Source organism: Amblyomma americanum, chromosome 7, assembly GCF_052857255.1.
Source record: "Amblyomma americanum isolate KBUSLIRL-KWMA chromosome 7, ASM5285725v1, whole genome shotgun sequence".
NCBI classification, from domain to species: Eukaryota; Metazoa; Arthropoda; class Arachnida; order Ixodida; family Ixodidae; genus Amblyomma; species Amblyomma americanum.
In genome coordinates this window covers 161,815,506-161,834,403 of record NC_135503.1, presented here as the reverse complement: position 1 = coordinate 161,834,403, position 18,898 = coordinate 161,815,506, and the positions used below count along the sequence as shown (strand labels likewise).

Sequence of the window (18,898 nt, the reverse complement as noted above, 5' to 3'; positions counted from 1 at the left end):
GGAATTTCAACTTAGCCCAGATGATGACAAGGCACTCCTTCTCAGTCGTCGAATAGTTAGCCTCGGCCTTGGAAAGGGAACGGCTAGCGTATGCGATGACGTTCGCCAGCCCGTCGCTTCTTTGAACGAGGATCGCATATAGGCCCACGCTGCTTGCGTCGATATGAATCTCAGCGTCGGCGTTTTCATGAAAAATGCGCGAGGATCGGTGGGGACTGCAAACGACGCTGAAGTTCTTTGGAGGCTTCTGCTTGCGGCGCTTCCTATTTAAATGGTACGTCTGCCTTCGACAGTTGGGTCAGAGGCTCGGCGATGCGCGAAAAGTTTTTCACAATTCGTCGGTAATATGGGCGCAGTCCGAGGAATCTGCGCAATGCTTTCTTATCGGCAGCGGTGGAAACTGCAAGAGCAGCTGGTTTCTGCGGGTATAGGCGTACTCCATCCTTGCTAACGATGTGGCCGGGAAACAGCAGCTAGCCGCCGCGGTGGCTCAGTGTTTATGGCACTCGGCCGCTGACCCGAGAAACGCGGGTTCGATCGATCCCGGCCGCGGAGGTCGAATTTCGATGGAGGCGAAATTCTAGAGGCTCGTGTGCTGTGCGATGTCAGTGCACGTTAAAGAACAGCAGGTGGTCGAAATTTCCGGAGCCCTTCACTACAGCGTCCCTCATAGCCTGAGTATCTTTGGGACGTTAAACCCCCTCAATCAAATTAGAAACAGCTGCTGTTCATAGGCAAAGTGACACTTCTCTGCTTTCAAGGTTAGACCAGACGACTTGATGGCGTCTAATACTGTTCGAAGTCTTTTGAGGTGCTCTTTAAACTTCGAGGCAAAGACAATGACGTCATCTAAATATATGAGACCGATTTGCCACTTCAGGCCTGCAAGCATTTCTCGCTGAAACGTCGCTGGTGCGGACTAGAGACGAAATGGCATGACCTTTAACTCCAAGAGGCCACCCGGAGCGATAAATGCTGTATTCTCGCGATCTCTTTCGCCGACCTCAATTTGCGAGTAGCCGCTCTTGAGGTCCATCGATGAGAAATACTTGGCGTTGCAGATACGATCCAGTGTGTCGTTGATGCAGGGGAGGGGGTAGACGTCCTTCTTTGTTATTTTGTTCAGGCGACGGTAATCAACTCGGAATCGAAGTGCGCCGTCTTTCTTTCTCACTAGAACACCCGGTGCCACCCATGGGCTGCTTGATGCCTGGATGACGTCGTCGCGACGCATTTCTTCCACTTGTTCCCGGATGGCTTGTCGTTCTCGCGGCGACACACGGTAGGGGCTTTGACGGAGAGGTAGGGCGTGCTGGTCGGTTATAATGCGATGCTTGGCAATTGGTGTTTGCGGACCTTCAGCGATGACGAAAAACACTCGCTGTAGCTCCGAAGCAGATTGCGGGCTTGGTCTTGTCTGTTCCGGAGCAGGGCTCGGTCGACGTCGAAAGTGGGCGAGTTCGCTTGGTCAGGCAAATCTTCTGCGGATGGGTCGGAAAGGGCGATGTAGTCTCGCGCATCGGATATTTCGTCGAAGAAAGCAATCGTCGTTCCTCTGTTGACGTGCCGGTATTCTTCGCTGAAGTCAGCAGCTTTTCGGTCTGGCCATTGCGGAATTGTGCGATGCCCCTTGCGATGCTCATGTTCCCATGAATGTTCCCCTCAATGATGGCTTCAGCGTTAATGGCTTTCATGGCGCCTACGGTCACGATAACGCTTGAACGGGGTGGTACGCTCACTTCTTCTTCCAGGACACTCAGAGCAATGTGATTTTCCCGAGTTTTCATCGAAGCGATTGCCTCGTCCATCGAAAGCGTTATCAGCTTCGATCGCAGGTCGATGATCGCCTGATGCTCATTAAGGAAATCCATACCCAAGATCACTTCACGGGAGCATTGCGGTAGCTCAACAAAAGCCGCAGGATAGGTATGTTCTTTTACAGTCACTCGCGTTGTGCATCGTCCTGATGGCGTAATGATTTGGCCTCCGGCGGTGCGAATTTTTGTGCCATCCGAGGCGGACGTAACGTTTATCAATTGCGCGGCGAATGTTCTCTTCATCACCGAATAATCGGCGCCCTTGTCGACTAGACAGAAACTTTCCGGCAGTCGATAGTCACTTCTAACTCGGATGTCATGCCTCTAGCCTTGGACGTCGCCCTCGGAGTCGGGTCACGGCTTCGTCGAGTATGTGAATCGTGGGTAGAAGCTTTTATTGGTAGCGGCGTCGTTTTGAAAGTGGATCGCGTCTTGGTCGAGCTTCTCATTATATGCTGCGTCGGCGTGTCGGGGGTGGCTTCTTCTTTCGGCATGGTCGTTGGAGGATTTTCGGTGTTTCACTCGGGTGCAACCTCACCTCCAGAGGTTGCTGTCTTTAGTTTCCCCTACGTGGGCTGGGAGACCTTCCTCCTACCGCGGCTGCGTAGCCGCGGCGTGGTGACACAAAGCGCGAGGCTGACGGCGATGGTGAGCGCTAAAGGCGGTTCGGTGCGTACTCCTCTCGACGCAGGTACTCGTCGATTTCTTGCGGACGTTGGTCGAAGCGTGGTCGTGGTGCGTCAACGGCAAATCCGCGAAGACTGATACGTCGGTACGGGCAGTGACGAAGAATATCGCCGGCCTCCCTCACCGCAATGAAAGCACAACGGTCGACTTTGGGAAGTCCTCCAGGCGTCGTATTTTCTAGGGCTTGAGCGTCTTTCGTACGCTGGATGGGCGGGGGCGGGGAGGCGGTGTTCTGGAACAAGAGGCTCATCTCGGAGACGTAGGGGTGACTTGGGGATGCGGAGTGCGTACTGTAGCGGCGTAAGTCATGGCCTGGGGATCTGTGGCCGCCGGAATGCCAAGTGCCTGTTGCACTTATTCCCCGCTCCACTTACATGAGAGTCGCTGCTTGGTGCTGTGCGGAGAATGGCAGCAGTCGTCGTAGCCCCTCGTGGACGGTTTCGCGCATCACTTCCCGCATATTATCCCTGGTAGTGGTCGTCGTGTCCGGACAGATTGCACAGCCATAAGCAGGGCGGCTGTACTGCCGAGTCCGGCCGTCGAGGGTTTTCTCGATGGTGCAGGCGTCTTGCATGAATTCCTCGATGGTTTTTGGCGGCTGGCGGACGAGGCTGGCAAAGAGTTGTTCTTTGACGCCGCGCATTGGAAAATGACCTGTCTTTTCCTCAATCATATCGGGACCAGCGGGGCGAAAAAGGCGTTTCACTTCTTCCCCGTAACCACGTACGGTATGGTTCGGAAGCTGGATCTTAGAATCGAGGAGTCGTTCGGCTCTTTCTTTCCTCACGACACTGTTGAACGTCTTCAGAAGTTCTGTCTTGAATAGCCCCTTTGTCGTTACAGAAGAATCGTGGTTTTCATACCACGTGCGTTCACAGCCCTCCAGTGCGAAAAAGACGTCCCCGATTTTCGTCGCATCATCCCAATTGTTTAATGACGCCACGCGCTCGAATTGGTCCAACCATTCTTCAGAGTCTTCGCCTAGAGATCCATTGAAAGTTTGCGGCACCCGCGCCTGCCGCGGTATGATCGGTGTCGACATCTTTAGCAGGGTTGTGGTGCTCATAGGAGTCTTTTCGCTCTCTGGTGTGGTCCGGCAGGGTCCCGAACTCAGGCTGCTCTCGCTGGAGAGGTCGGCTGGCTCGGTGAGCTGCTGGCTCGTCTTCGAGTGCGAAGCGCAGAGGGCTGGCGTCACGACTTGAAGGGGCCGTCCGGAACATAGAAGGCTACCCGCCACCTCCACCAGATGTCACGAAGTGGTGACTGCAGTCAGCTCTTTGTTGTTTGAGTCCAGGAAGGGAGTTTTGCGGACTAAGACATATAGAGTCAGGTACCACGAAATAGAAACGTTGTGCGTTGCGTGTGGAGAGGAGGAGGCAACGGCTGAACACTTGATACTTTCCTGTAAAGGGCTTCACCCTACAGTGGAAAGCAGCGGGGCTGCTTTATCCAAGGCATTGGGGTTTAAGGACAGTGAAGGGAAAGTAGATTTTAAGCGGGTAGAAATAACGAAGCGAAGGTTATCTGATTGGTGGCTAAAATCAATCAATCAATCAATCAATCAATCCACCCAACCGCCCACCCACCCATGCAATGGTGTCTAAAGAAAACAATCACTCGGCGGCGGCGTAGCAACAAGTGTGCTCGGTGGTCGTCGAACAGAAGAATGCCCGCCGCGGTCGGCCGTGCTCAATTTAAATCTGAAAGCGAACTTTCGAGGTAAAACGTGCAAAGTTACTAGAAAATTCTGGATCAATATAGAACCAGCTCTGCCTGGATCCAATCAATCGAGATAAGTCTGATCACGTATTGCATCGCAAACAAAGCGATACAGCGGCATGCCGGCAGCTTTGAAGAATGCACAAACACTGCAAATATTCGCGGGAATATGGATAAGGTAGTCAGTCTAGCCGAAGAGATCTGCACAAATATATTCAGTTGGCAATGTAATCAGAACGGTAATGATAGAGACAGTATAGCACAGCAATGCGTCATCCCGCCAGTAACGAAAGGTGAAGAAAGCCTTGAGGGAGCAATGCAGAGGGGAAAATCAGCTGGTGAGGGTCAGGTAACAGCAGATCTGTTGAAGGACGCAGGGGAGATCGTGCTATAAAAACTAGCCTCCCTGTATAAGCAATGCCTTATGAAGTCGACCGTACCAGAAGCTTGAAAGAATGTGAACATTATCTCAATTCATAAGAACGGTGACGCCAAGGACTCTAAAAATTACAGGCCGATCAGCTGACTGTCTATGCGTACAATGTATTTTTGAAGGTAATCGCTAATAGACACAGGGGAACACTTAAATGAACTGAATGAGCGGGCACGTTTTCGTAAAGGAGATTATATTTCACAATAGATCATATTCACGCTGTCAATCAGGCGATAGAGAAATTCGCAGAATATAACCAACCCCTATCGGTCAACCCCTAGCCTTCAATGATTACGAGAAAGCATTTGACTAAGTGGAAACTTCAGCAGTCATACAGGGATTGCGGGATCAGGGTGCAGAAAGAGCCTTAGATCACAATATTGGAAGCCTTATATATATGAACGGCACGGCTACCATAGTATTCCATGAAACCAGCAATAAAATTCCATTAAGGAAGGGCATCAGGCAGGGAGCCACTATCTCGCCAAATCTATTCACCGCCTGTTTAGAGGAGGTATTCCGAGGCCTGAATTGGGAACATTTGGAGATAAGAGTTAATAGAGAATGGGGGGGGGGGGGGGGGGGGGGGGGCTAAATTATCTGCGATTTGCTCATGACATTGCCTTGCTGAGTCACTGAGGAGCTGAACTGCAAATCATGATCAGTGAGTCAGGCAGAGCAGAATGATGGGTCTAAAAATTAACATGCAGAACACCGAAGTAATGTTCAACCATCTAGAATAGAAACAGCAGTTCACAATTGGTAGCAAGGGCTGGAATGCGTAAAGGAATACTTAGGGCAGGTAGTGACAGCTGATCCGAATTATGAGAGGGAAATAAGTAGGAGGATAAGAATGGAGTGGAGCGCATATGGCAGGTTCTCTCAGGTCATGAATAGCAAGTTACCAATATCCCTGGAGAGAAAAGTGTACAACAGCTGTATCTTACCGGTACTCACCTGCGGGGCAGAAGAGTGGAGGCTAACAAAAAGGGTTCAGCTCAAGTTAAATGATGGGCGTAACGTTAATATACCGGAAGCGGGCAGAGTGGGAGAGGGAACAAACGCGTGTTAATGAAATCCTAGTCGAAGTCAAGAGGTAGAAATCGGCTTGGGCAGGGCGTGTAATGCGAAAGCAGGACAACCGCTGGTCCTTAAGGGTAACGGATTTGATTCGAAGAGAAGGCAAACACAGCAGGGGGAGGCACAACGTTATGTCGGCGTATGAGATTAGGAAGTTTGCAGGCATAGGGTGGGCGCAGCTGGCAAAAGGACAGGGTTAATTGGATAGACATGGGAGAGGTCTTTGCCCTGAAGAGGGTGTCGTCAGGCTGATGATGCTCTTACTTTGAAAATTACAAGAAAAACGGACGGTTCAGGCGAAGTCGACCTGCTAGAGAAAACAGGAACTTCTCGAGGCCCACTACATGCAACCGAGAACATTGGCGTTTGCGTGCGCGCAGCAAAAAAAAAAACAAAAATTGCACTGCGCATTGTGCCCAATGCTTTAAGGGTAAGGAATGTCGTACGTGTTCGATAGGGCGATGTCAGCGTAACCAGAGAGCTTTGATGTGATTACGTCACGTCCTGGTCAAGTTGCCTTGTTCGCTTTCTTCTTACCCGGTCGCTGGTGTTCGCCTCATATCCTGTCCGCATCAATACCTGACTTTGTGGCGTGATTTAAATGTGACAGTGTTACATCGTTACACCCAATGTTCTGAGTCTGTTACATGGAATGGTCGAGCGAAAGCTACTCTTACTTATACTATCATTTTGCTGTTTTTGGAGTGGACCAGGCCAAATCTGGAGCTCACCATTCTATTTAGCGCATTCAAATTTGCCTGGATACCGATTTTGGTTCAAATCAGGGGTCAAATTTCGGGAGTAGAGCGGGCGAAATTTGGAAATGACCGTTCAAGAAGAATACCTTTAGCGCAAAAAGACAAATAAGAAAATACGAAGACAGAACACAAGACGAAAGAGCGCTACTCTCAACTAATTACTCGCAACTCTGACAACTAATTAATTACTCTCAACAAACGTCCCCATCCTTTCTTAGTTGTTTTGCGCTAGAGGTATTCTTTTTCAACGATGAACCAACTCGCCCAGCAGAACGTTTTGTTGGAAATGACCCAGCCCAGAGTTGGGGATTACCATCTTGCTGCCCATAGTCCGTTTAGCCTGGTTATCGATTTATATCCAGTTCCCAGAAGGTCAAATTCGGGGTGGGGTGAGCCAATGACCAGGGCGCCCACCATGTTCAAAGTATGCTTCGGCATCTGACTTAATGGTGTTGCTATGAATCGCCAAGTGCGAATGGCAATTTGAATGTGAGATGATCGCATAAACTGAAACTCGAGTAGTTTCTGCACTGAATAGAGCTATCGCTCTAAAATTTTTCAGCTGCGGCCGTCAGTCATGCGATGGCTTCCACGCGCTCTACTGCGGGAGCCGGGAGCAGTGAGGGCAACACGATTAGGATTCGGTTTAGGCAAAAGATTAGGATTTCATTTTCCATTACTCATTGGATAGATTCATTGAATAAAGTCTGAGCCCGATCACCGAGGTGTTCCGTGAAGTGACCTAAGGCGTACGCAGGTGGATCGCGCCGTGGCGTCCGGCGCTAACGTGCTGTTCCTGAACGCGGGCGACTACTACCAGGGCAGCATCTGGTTCTACGTCCTGGGTCCCCAGCATCGTGGTGGACGCCGTAAACTACCTCAAACACGACGCCATGGTAAGTGCGGCCGATAAACGCGGCGCTAGCTGCGTGCGTATGCGTGATGATCCATGGCTCCATTAAGAAAGCATACGAGGATGACTACAACTTATCTGTTTCCCGAATGGCGTGCTTGCAGTCGGAATTTGCTCGATGCACATTTTCCGTGAGGTGGGTTCGTTTGCAAGAAGAGTTCTCGTATGGACGAGTTCATTGTGCTGAAATCGCCTGCAGAGCTATTTATCCACGAGAGGGACGGAGAAACCAAAAGATGCGGTTGCAACAACAATGGCGCCACTTTCGAGCTGAATCGCAGAGCGCGTCGTTTTGCAGACGTTCACTGCGGCGTTGCCGTGGCAAGCGGCAACAGCACGGTTGTCATTTTCCAGAGCGTAATGAACAGCCATGCATGTCTGGTACAGATTTTCAGGGCCCACCTGACTATCGGTAAGGCACGGCATGGGTGTTCAGGAAACGATTCACCTGTGAGATCTGTTTCCGTAGTGGAGGGCTCCGGATAATTTGGGCCACCCTTAACCGGCACTGACATTGCCCCCGAAATATGGTCAAATAATTTTTGTGCTCCCTTGATCTGTCATTCGAACTCTCTGCCTCTCGTACATTTTTTCACAAGATACTGGAAGCTCTTAAGCTGATGCTTCAGAGGAATCGACAAATCTCATATGGTGCCTTGTCTTACATGCATCGGTTAACTTCGTCACGGGCTAAGCACGGCTAAGCATCGATAGCTTTCATGGAGCGGAAAAGACTTCACAAGCCTGAGCTATCTTTAGGTTTCGGAAAAAGCATGAATGTAAAGAATGACTACTGTCCCTTCTTCTGAGGCGTCACAAATTTACATGCGCATGTAAATATATATTCATTGAACAAATTTACGTATATATATATAAATTTGTTCAAGAAACGTACTCGAAAGTCAGCGCCGTGTGTGTCCACTCTTGTCACTGTCCGTGCGCTTTGCGCAGTATCAGGGCAGATATTCATTTTTGAGGCCAGCCTATCTGCCTTTCCCGTCAATAAACCTCTTCTCTCTCTGTCTCTCCGTTTGAAAAAAAATCATATGGCCTTTCACGTTCGAGTGATGAGCGCTAGCTGCTTTTGCGAATAATTATTTGAGGTCGATGCACTCTAAACACTAATACACCTATACGGGAGTAAAAAGGAAATAAACTGTCCTCCTCTAGCACACTCCTATTTATATACAGTGTGTTTCACCTAGCAATTTGCACAATTTTTAAAAAGAGACAATTTGATTAGAAGACCGCTTTCTTCGGCATAGAATTGTGAGTGGTACAGTACGTCGGAATACGGCTAAGGGATCCTAACCAGCAAGCGAGTTAACTAATGTTACATATTTAACTGTTTAATTATTACTGTTAGGCTCCTCAATTATTGACAGGCTTGAAGCCCACCGTAAGTAATATCGATATCAGCTTTTAGATCCCTCAGCGCTGAGGCCCTACATCGCGCCAAAGTACATGTGCTTTCGAGAAGTATGCAGGCAAAGCAACCTCTCGATCTAGATCGTCTAATTAGAGGAAGTTTCATCTCCTTCGCTCCTTTCTCTACACCTCGTTCCCGCAGTCCATGGTGCCTTTATCTCTTTCCACCTAAATCGTCTTAACGAGACGATGGAGCCCTGCTTGCCGGTCGCCATCGCCGCGCGGCCAGCATCGGCTGCTCGCGCATGCTTCAAAAGCTGCTCTCGATTGAGCTACGAGAACTATCGAAGCTCGAGACGAAGCAACTAGTCGCTCTACAACCCTGGATGCACCTCAACAAAGCCAGAGCCGCTCCCACAAAAGCAGCCCTGCCTGGCTCCGGAACAGGCCCAAGTGTTCTCACCCTTATCGACGCCCCATACCGAGCAGCTGCTCCATCAGGTGAAAACAAGGTGAAAGAGTCATCTCTTCTACCTAATTCCGCACCGCGCGGAGAGCACGATGAGCCGACGCTTCTCTACCGGTGCCAGGAGTCCTCGCAACATGTGTCCCCGCTAAGCCAGACTAACGAGCATCACAGTTCGAAAGCTAGCTTACCCCCAGCCCGGACTTGATCCCCTCCCGCAGCAAGCAACGCCAGTAGCAACGAGACCGCAGCCGAAACTGCAGAAAAACCCATAACGCAAGATGCTTTCACTCAGCAAGAGTACAATCCTCAGTCCAAATGGGCCCCCTCTCGTCGGCGGTTCCCTTCACTTCCGAACCAAAAACTACTTCAACCGCCGAGAGGTGGTGCCCTGCGCGTACCAGATGGCCAACTTAATTGCGCGTACAAGCGGCAGGGCTAAGTTAATTGAGATATAGGTTCCATTAACATGCAAGGCGGCAGGAATAGACTGAAATGGGAGGAAATAGATGAACAGTTAAGGAAGGAGGAATTAATGGTATATGGTTTAAGGGAAACGCATTTTGGAGACATAGAGCAACCACCCTGTAACCCAGACTACGCATGGGAATATTGCAATAGAACAGAGGGAAGCAGAAAGGGGGGCTGGAATTGGGGCATTCATTCACAATAAAGAATGAATTTTCAAAGGGTTAAACTGGGATGCAAGGAACATTTATGGCTAAAAGGAAAAGTGGCAGAGGAGCAAACACTCCTTGGCTTTGTATACCTGTGGACAGGAGCTAATGCCAAAGAGGAAAACAGGAAAATGTTGGAATGTATTGCAAGCGACATTGATGAGCTAGGAGGACAGGGCGAGATAATTTGGTTAGGCGACATGAACGCACATATAGAAGACCTGGATGGGTACACAGATTCGACAGGAAGCATGCTGCAGGATATGTGACAGGCATAATTTAGTTGTATGCAACAGTACCGAGAAGTGTGAAGGGCTCATAGCATGGGAGGCAGGGAGTCTGCACTCGACGATAGATTATGCTCTTATGTCACAGAGGATGTGTAATAGATTAGGGGTAATGAGCATTGGTGAACATGGTTCCAGATGTCTAGGTAGTGACCACAAGCGTATAAAGTTGTTTCATAAGAGAAACCAATGTAGGTGTGAAGTGAGCTGAACAATCAGAGGGGAATTTTTACTCAGAAAAGCAATTGGAAGCAGCAGCCAAACAAATTGAGAAAGTAATTTCTGAGGCTAATGAAGCAGAATGGACTTATGCCAAATTAACTCGATTGCATGAGCTAGAGCTAGCTAAAGTGCGAGTTTACGTTTCTTCGTGCGCGCGTTTCAAACCACGCGGGGAAGCTGGCCTAATGAGACTCCAGTGCGAGTGGCGCTTATTTTCTGGCCGTTGTTCATGTACATGAGACGTCGGAAATGTTCGTGCGAGACATCCAGCTCTTTGCAGTTTTTTGCTCTTTTCCGCGTCGTTTCCGCGACATTCCCGCTCTCTCCTTCGAATGAGACAGTCCGGCCTTGCATGGTCACGAGCAAGTAGCATTCGGCGAAGGCGCTTATCGCATCTGCGGTAAACGCGGGAAGGAACTTTCGCTTTTACTTATTGAGGTGGCCCACCATGGTATGCAGTGTCTTTGACCGCTTTCGCCTGCTTTATTTTGCGAAGGCGGAGATATGTGTCCTTCCAGGCTGCACTTGGCGAAATATATTGGTATACTTACATCCGGTTCATCCTATTCTCGTACGGGTTAATCGCAGGGATAGATGGTTATTTCTCCAGATGAAGTGAAGGGCACAAAATTTTAGTTCAGTGAAATTCTGTATAAATACACAGCTGCTGCCAAAATATAGCAGAAGAAATCAAAACCAAATGTTACATATATGCACTTTGAAGAGCATGATTGTTTGCGGTCTCTCTTTTTTGCTGAAACAAACTGTTACGCATGCTGCCACTGAAATAGAACTTGTTACTCTGTGCTGTGTATCATCTTTCATTCTTTTTGTATGCTGGGTGCTTTGGATGTCGCTTTGTATTTCACGATACTTCTGAGACAATTATCCCACCTTAATGCAGTGTAAAGTACTGCCTTTAATTTAAGCTTCCTGAAAAGTTTTAGTACATGGCTACCCTGGAAGCTTTCAGTGTCCAGCTTGCTGGCTCGAGGCTTATGTTTAAATGGCCCTCTGCAACACTTTGTATCTGAGAGCATCATGATTTTTAATTGGACAGCTGTCAAATGTGCTCATGAGGTAGTAAAAAATCTTTCTTTGCAAGAATGAACTTATAACTTCATGCGTGAGATCCCTGGGAAAAAATTTTCATGTCGGGTTGTTTGCATACTGTGCTCGATTAAAACTGGTCCAGGTCACACTTTAGTCACGCTCTCTGGTGGCTAGTACAAACCTCTCAAAAAATTTATGCAGAAAAGTGTCCACGTGCCTGCTTCTGGCTAAGTCGTGAGCAATGCGGCCATGCGTGGTCCTCCCCAGCTTAGTGTTTAACCTGCCTTTTAATACTGCTCTTGTTGTTGAATATTGCAATCTCAATATTGCATTGCATACGTTTTGGCAGCTGGCTGTGTCTACAATGCCTTCTGCTGCAGCAGTGACGACAAAAAATCCCGCAGTATTTTGTTTTTGGTCTTGAACACTTTATTTACCTTCATAACAAGTTTTCTTGTGGCTGGTGATGCCAGGAATGCTTTCTCACACAGCAGTGAGGATGGACAAATATACTAAGAATTCAGACTTCTTGACCCTGAATGCAAAATTTAGCATCTTAACATGCTCATAATGATAGCTGTTCCAAAAGTAACTTTTGATTCACAACTCCAAGAGCCACTCGGTGGCCGAAGGTACGAGCTCGGCAGGGGAGGATTTAGGGTACTGGGTGTCACCTTCCTCGCAAAGCCTGAAATTTTGCATAAGGAAACAATGCCGAACATTTTTTTCTCAACGAGAAAGTTCAAGAAATAAATGTGCATCCCCAGGATTCTGGCCCATGCGCCTCGAAAAACCGGTCGCGCCATCTCGCGACAGCCGGCGGCGCGACGGCACGTAACTCAATGGCGACGAAAAATAAAAATTAATACCTAGTCGCGCATAAAAGTTAGAGATTAGCTCTCTCGCCTATATGTTGAATGATTCTTATAGTTTCTTTTAATAGAGTTTCATCAATGTAGCTTACATATTGCGCTTACCTTGCGCAGTGAGCTACGATAGCATGGAGCGAGGTCCCGAAATATACCCCACTTCACTTTATCGCTCCCCAAAGCCCTAATTTAGTATACATCGACAGCTCTCCGAGCTTCAGGTGCCGTAATGTCCTACATTTAAAGAAATATAAAGTATTTTACATTTGAGTGGAGCAAACGATTTCCTGCGATGTTTTTCTGCTGATTATGAATCCCCTGCACTGGCAAGAAACTCGTGGCACTTTCTCTCGGTGTGTTGGCAAGGCTCACGTCCGTGCTACAGTGTCCCTGTTTTGGTAGGTTGCTCTGGGAGGTTGAGCCGCGCCGTTCGAATGCGCAGTTTTATCAAACGCTCCACCATCGGAGTGAGGCTACGACCATGAGCTGCTACAAGAAAGCGCGTGCTTACTATGAGGTATATAGAGGAGATTATAAGGAGACTTTCTTGCTTGATAGGTACATTTTTTTGAGCGCATACAGCGACCCGACGACACGGGCATAGGTGATAGTGGAATTTCGTGCGCATTAGCAGTGCAAAGCAATGAAAATTCCTGGTACTTTTGTTCAAGCAGTGAAATGCGTAATTCCCGGACGCTCATACTTAGAGCTCACTCACCGATACTTGTATATGGTCCTTGTACTTTGCATTGAAATTTTTGAAACATGTATTAATGACTACATTTTAACACTCCAGTTATTAGCCTCAATAGCAGACAGCTCTTCGAGAGTTTTGTCGATGTGGTGAAAGTGCAGCACGGACGCGTTTAAGTGACTGAGTGCTGCAGTATAAGAGGCAGCAAACTTGATGCTGCGTTATATGGCAGTAGGTGATTTGTCCAATGTAAAAATTAGTGTGTGGTAGTTCACAACATTTTTTTCTAGGTTGGTACAGTGCCTCTCAGATTCGATCGTTCGTCGTCGATAAGGGCTTTACCATTGCTGTAATCGATGCTAGTTTCGGCAATTATGTCAACCGTGTGCGTAAACTATGAACCGCTAACGAAGTCTTCATAGAATGGCATGCTGGGAAATATTCTGAAGAATGGGCCATCAGTACGGCAAGCTAGTAACTACGCCGTTACCCAGAGCTGCAATCAAGAATCAAACCCCCGTTAAACATTAAGATTTAAATTTGCTGAGAAATGAACAGAAGTTATTGTCCGATAACACAAAGTTTCAAAGCTTAGTGGTTATATCCAGCGCGGCGGCTGGGCGCTCCATCCAGCCCGCTTGTGCAATGTGCCGCTCGCACGAGCGATTAGCGACAGGACGCTATGTGCTCGCGGCCCTGAATATGCACTGAATTTACCGTGTTGCGAATATGTGCAACAGTACTTATAAGCACTGTCGCAAAAGTGGCGCGAACATATTAGTTTTTTTTTGCATATGGCGTGCAAACCTACCCCGTTTTTTATTATTTTTTTCTGTCACTCTTCTATGTACTTCTCGCTATCCTCTCTATTTGCCTTTATTTCCGCCGGTTGCAGTTCCGGTGCTTGAGAGATTAGATAGCAATCGCCGGGCCGGCAAGAGTTTTAGTTTCCTTTTTGTATTTTCGTCAGTTGTTGCCTCTGAAGCGATTAGTAAACTAATACTTCAAGGTGTGGCTCCGGGCAGTTGCACACCGCGGGAGTAAGAAGAGGGAGCCGTTTCCAGGGAACGATTAACACTATCCGGGGACTTTTAAAAGTGCCATAACTTGTTTCCTCAGCCTAGGACACCAAGCACTCGAAGAAAGGTATATATTGCATCATGACCATGCCTTAGGCATTATCCTTAGGATGACTATCTTTGAAGGGGCAAAGGAGTCGTCCGATAATGGTGGCCGGCTTGTGTGTAGTTTGCAACCCTTCCTTTCAGAGAATACTAGCCAAGGTTTCGCTGACACCATCTACGCAGGAGCTGCATACGCGATTTTGCCACCGGCGTGTCCTTAGCATATAAGGATATACAGTTGTTTTCGTTGCATCCTTTTCGGTTTTGGAGGATACATCGAGTGAAGAATCTTTGGTATCCATTTCTTAGAAATGTTTTCTTTTCCTGATGATGAGTTTTAATAGTGCAATGGCAACCTCGCACCAAGCGCAATGGGATGAAGTGTTTTCTTCAACACAAGATTAGGTGAAAGACAATTTTCCGAGCGCTTCAGCTCAAAGAAACCAAGTGCCAGGCTTCTAGAGAACTTGTGCCCATTGGAAACCAGTGGCTAAACGGCGGCACTGGGGAACGAATCACACACCGTCCTCGAGCCGCATGCTTAAAGCGATATACCATTGCTGTTGTCGCTTGTTTTTAAAATAAATAACCAAGAAATGGGAATCGTCTTAACCAAAACTTCCTTGAATTTCCCTCTACCCTTCGGACAAAATTTTTGCCAGTGTTCCTTCCACAAAGGCTACGAGAACAAGACGCACGGCTCGCAGCATCAAACGGTGAAGAAGTGGGAGAGGCGGTAACGCGAACGGTCAAGGTTGTGAGCAGGTGCTTAGGTAGGGCGAAATTCTTTTTCAAGAGGTACACGGGCACCCGGTTGCAGGTGGTAAGGGGGAGGATGAAAATGACAGTGGGGAGGGGTCTCCTGCTATGCCTTTGCCTGCCTTTCTTTTTTTCCTTCTTTTATTTTTCCTCCAATCGTGGAGCGCAGTCCGTGTTTGCTTATTAAATGCGCTGTGTTTCTGCCCCCTACGGTGTGAAGCATGACGTAGTCGGCGCCTCTGTGAAAACGGCCCGGAACGGTCATGGATGCACTTTTGTCACCAGGCTGTCATAAAAAAAATAGACAACCGCTAATGTGCCAGTCCTGGCAAAGGGTCTCTCCACACGCTGGCAAAAATCTGCCAGAAAGGACATCAGAGTTTCTGCAGATGATCAGTTACATTCTTTAATGCCTTCCACCAACCTAAGGAATTCCACCAGCATTGTTAAAAGCACAGCGCATGGCACAGGTAAAGAGTCGCACAAAAACAAATTTCGGATGATTTAGCATGGTTTCGCCGAATGCAATTAGGAGTGCTAGCACTTCGGTTTTAAGTGCTGTTTCGGTTTTCGGCTCCGTTGCGCACGGATGCAGTTGATGAAGACGGTGATATCCAAAACACAGCGCAAGAGGCTGGTATTTTAGGACGCAGAATTTTCGGCTGCGGCGATGTTGCAGTTGTCTAATGGGGTAACCAGGAAAACTGATGTGTTCTCGCCTCCCCGGCTTCGAAGCTCACTCGCGGCCGTAAAACATTTCATATTATTTTATTTCAGGTAAATTTCAGACATACAAGTAAATTTCAGACATACAGACATACCACTTCGGAATCCAAAATTGAAGCCTCACTGCCACAATAAAAAATGCGACTCCGTTAGCCCGCTGTTGTTCTACTAGCATGTGGAGGCAGCGGTTGGTATCAATGTGGCCGCTCGATGGAACAGCGTCATCGAGTGGCCGTGGTTCTCATCTGTTCCCTCACTGAAAAAGACGGCACGCTGAAAGGCTTTTCCTTAGAGCCATTACTTCGATTCTTGTCATTCAACGTGAGTGCACTGTGTTTTCATGGCCTGTGTACAGTACAAAATAAATCAGACCATTGTGAATGGGCGCCACCCTTTTGCGGCCACGTAATTAGTGACAGCTTCAAAAAGCACGTGTTTTCGCTTTGTGTGGCAAGAAATGACTCGAATGGAGCAAACTGTCCATTTCACCGGAGATCATTTGGCGACGAAAGGGGTCGAGCACGGTGCATCGAGTCTCCAACGCTTCTATATCAAAGACAAAAGAACACCGCTAAGGAGAACACAAAGATCAGGAGACTCGGTTAAAGAAACTAAACATTTTGATAGATTTGCCTGTCTGGCTGGGTTTGAAGACTTATAATAAACTGCACATCTCAGTCTCATTTGCACAAGAAGCACAGAACTTGACAGAAAAAAAAACAACGCACGATATTCAAAGAACTCATCAAGAAAAGCTACCCAAAAAACTTTATTCAAAAACCCATTCGACGTCAAAAACACGACCACATGCGTCAAGAAATCAACGCAAAAAGACCAACGCCACCACCAAAATACGTCACTCTACCTGATGTCGGAGGTGTCAGTGAAACCATCGCCCGATTCCCGAATAAAGGGGGTCTTTAGGTTGCGCACGAGCCCAAAAACACTGTTGCGCTTTGCCTACCTGTTCATAAAGACCGGCCGCGGAGAGAAGGAGCCCAAGGCATTGTCTACAAAATTATTTGCGTCGACTGCGACGCAGGCTACATCTGCGATACCAAGAACCTCAAAGAAAGAATTCGGCAACATAAAAACGACGTCCGAAACTTCGCAAGAGATTGCAATCCTGTAGCCGAACATTCCGAGGACTCAGAACAAAGAATCAACTTCTAAGAAACCAGCATCCTAGTAACCGAAACAAATTACTACAAAAGGCTCCTTCTGGAATCCTGGCACATCCAAACCACCCCGAACCACATCAACCGCACAAAAGGAAACTTGTTCCCAGTGTATGCCCAGGGACTACAACGAAAAAAAAAGTCTCCATTCACAGCCTCCCCACAGTGCACGGGGAAAGACATAGCTTAGGTGAGCGAACGCCGCCGCCAGCCCTCGGACTATACTATTGTGCTTCCTTCTCGCTCGACAGATGGCGCTTCCAACTTCATAAAAGTATGAATTTTCAAAGGGTTAGACTGGGATGCAGGGAACATTTATGGCTAAAAGGAACAGTGGCAGGCAAGCAAACACTCCTTGGCTTTGTATACCTGTGGACAGGGGTTAATGCCAAAGAGGAAAACAGGAAAATGTTAGAATGTATTGCAAGCGACATTGATGAGCTAGGAGGACAGGGCGAGATAATTATATTAGGCGACATGAATGCACACATAGAAGACCTGGATGCGTACACGGATTCGACAGGAAGCATGCTGCAGGACATGTGTGACAGGCATGATTTAGTTGTATGCAACAGCACCGAGAAGTGTGAAGGGCTCATAACATGGGAGGCGGGGAGTCTGCACTCGACGATAGATTATGCACTAATGTCACAGAGGATGTATAACAGATTAGGGGTAATGAGCATAGATGAAGATGGTTCCAGAAGTCTAGGTAGTGACCACAAGCGTATCAAGTTGAGCTTCAGAAGAAAAAGCAATGTAGGACTGAATCAAGATAAACAATCAGGGGGAAATTTTTACTCAGAAAAGCAATTGGAAGTAGCAGCCAAACAAATCGAGGAAGTAATTTTTGAGGATAGTGAAACAGAATGGACTTATACCAAATTAACCCGGTTACTGGAGCTAGAGCTAGCTAAGGTGCGAGTAAAGCTAAAAGGGAAAAGATGCAAACCCGAGAGTTGGTGGGATGAGGAGGTCAAAAGGGCAATAGAAAAGCGCAAGGAAGCATCCAGCTCCAGGGAACACTGATATTCCAAGAAGAGGGGGGAACCAAAACCCGAAGTAGACAGAAAATGGGATACCTTCATAAAGTGTAGAAGGGACGCATCCTATTTGATTAATGAGAAAATTAGAAGAAAGGGTACCCAATGGATGTCAAAAGTAAATAAAAAGGATAGAAAAGCAGCCCAAAAATTCTGGAAACATCTAAATGCAATGAGTAATAAAACTAGGCTAGAACAAAGGTTTATTGTTACAGATGAGGGTATTCGACTAGAAGGGGATGAAGCAATAAAACACATAGGAAAAAGGATGACGGAAAAATTTTCAGCAAAGCACGTGGTACATAATTTATCGAAGGAGGATAGACCGGTTACAGCAATAGCTTCACTTGAGCAAGGAGAGTGGGAAAAGGGCAGAGAAGAAGGTTCCTAGTGGCACATCAACAGGACCAGATGATATCCCGATTATGTTGATAGAGAGGTTAGGACCAAAATCCAAGCAAACATTAATACAGGTAGTGAACAAAATGGTAGTGGATGAGAAAGTCCCCGATGAATGGCGATTAAGTAGAATGAACATGATATATAAGGGAAAGGGGGACAAAGCAGACGTAACTAACTATCGCCCTATAACAGTGACATCTGTGGTTTACAGGGTGGTGATGCAAATTATAAAGGATAGACTGCAGGCCTGGGTAGAGAACGAGGAGGTGTTAGGGGAACTACAGAATGGGTTCCGGAAACAAAGGAGGTTGGAGGACAATCTATTTTCATTGACACAGTGTATAGAAATTGCGGAAAAGGAACATAGGCCCTTATTGCTAGCATTTCTGGATATTAGGGGAGCCTATGACAACGTTACACAGGAGCATTGGTGGGACATATTGGGCACATTGGATGTGGAAAATGGAGTAATTAACCTTTAAAAGATATATATAGAGGTAATAGAGTGATCATAAAATGGGAAAAAAATGTATCAGGGCCTGTAGAGATACAGCGGGGGCTTAGACAAGGATGTCCTCTGTCCCCTTTGTTGTTCATGTTGTACCTGCAAGGTTTGGAGGCCA

At 47.5% G+C, this 18,898-nt stretch overlaps 1 protein-coding gene across 1 annotated transcript in view; it reads left to right on the top strand.

Annotated features, from left to right (window-relative positions):
- The window catches only part of LOC144096728 (protein 5NUC-like), a 591,711-nt gene that overhangs the window by 54,132 nt on the left and 518,681 nt on the right, over positions 1 to 18,898 (top strand). Inside the window, 2 exon segments of the mRNA XM_077629576.1 lie at positions 7,252 to 7,341; positions 7,343 to 7,390. Of these exon segments, the coding sequence (XP_077485702.1) occupies positions 7,252 to 7,341; positions 7,343 to 7,390 (138 nt within the window).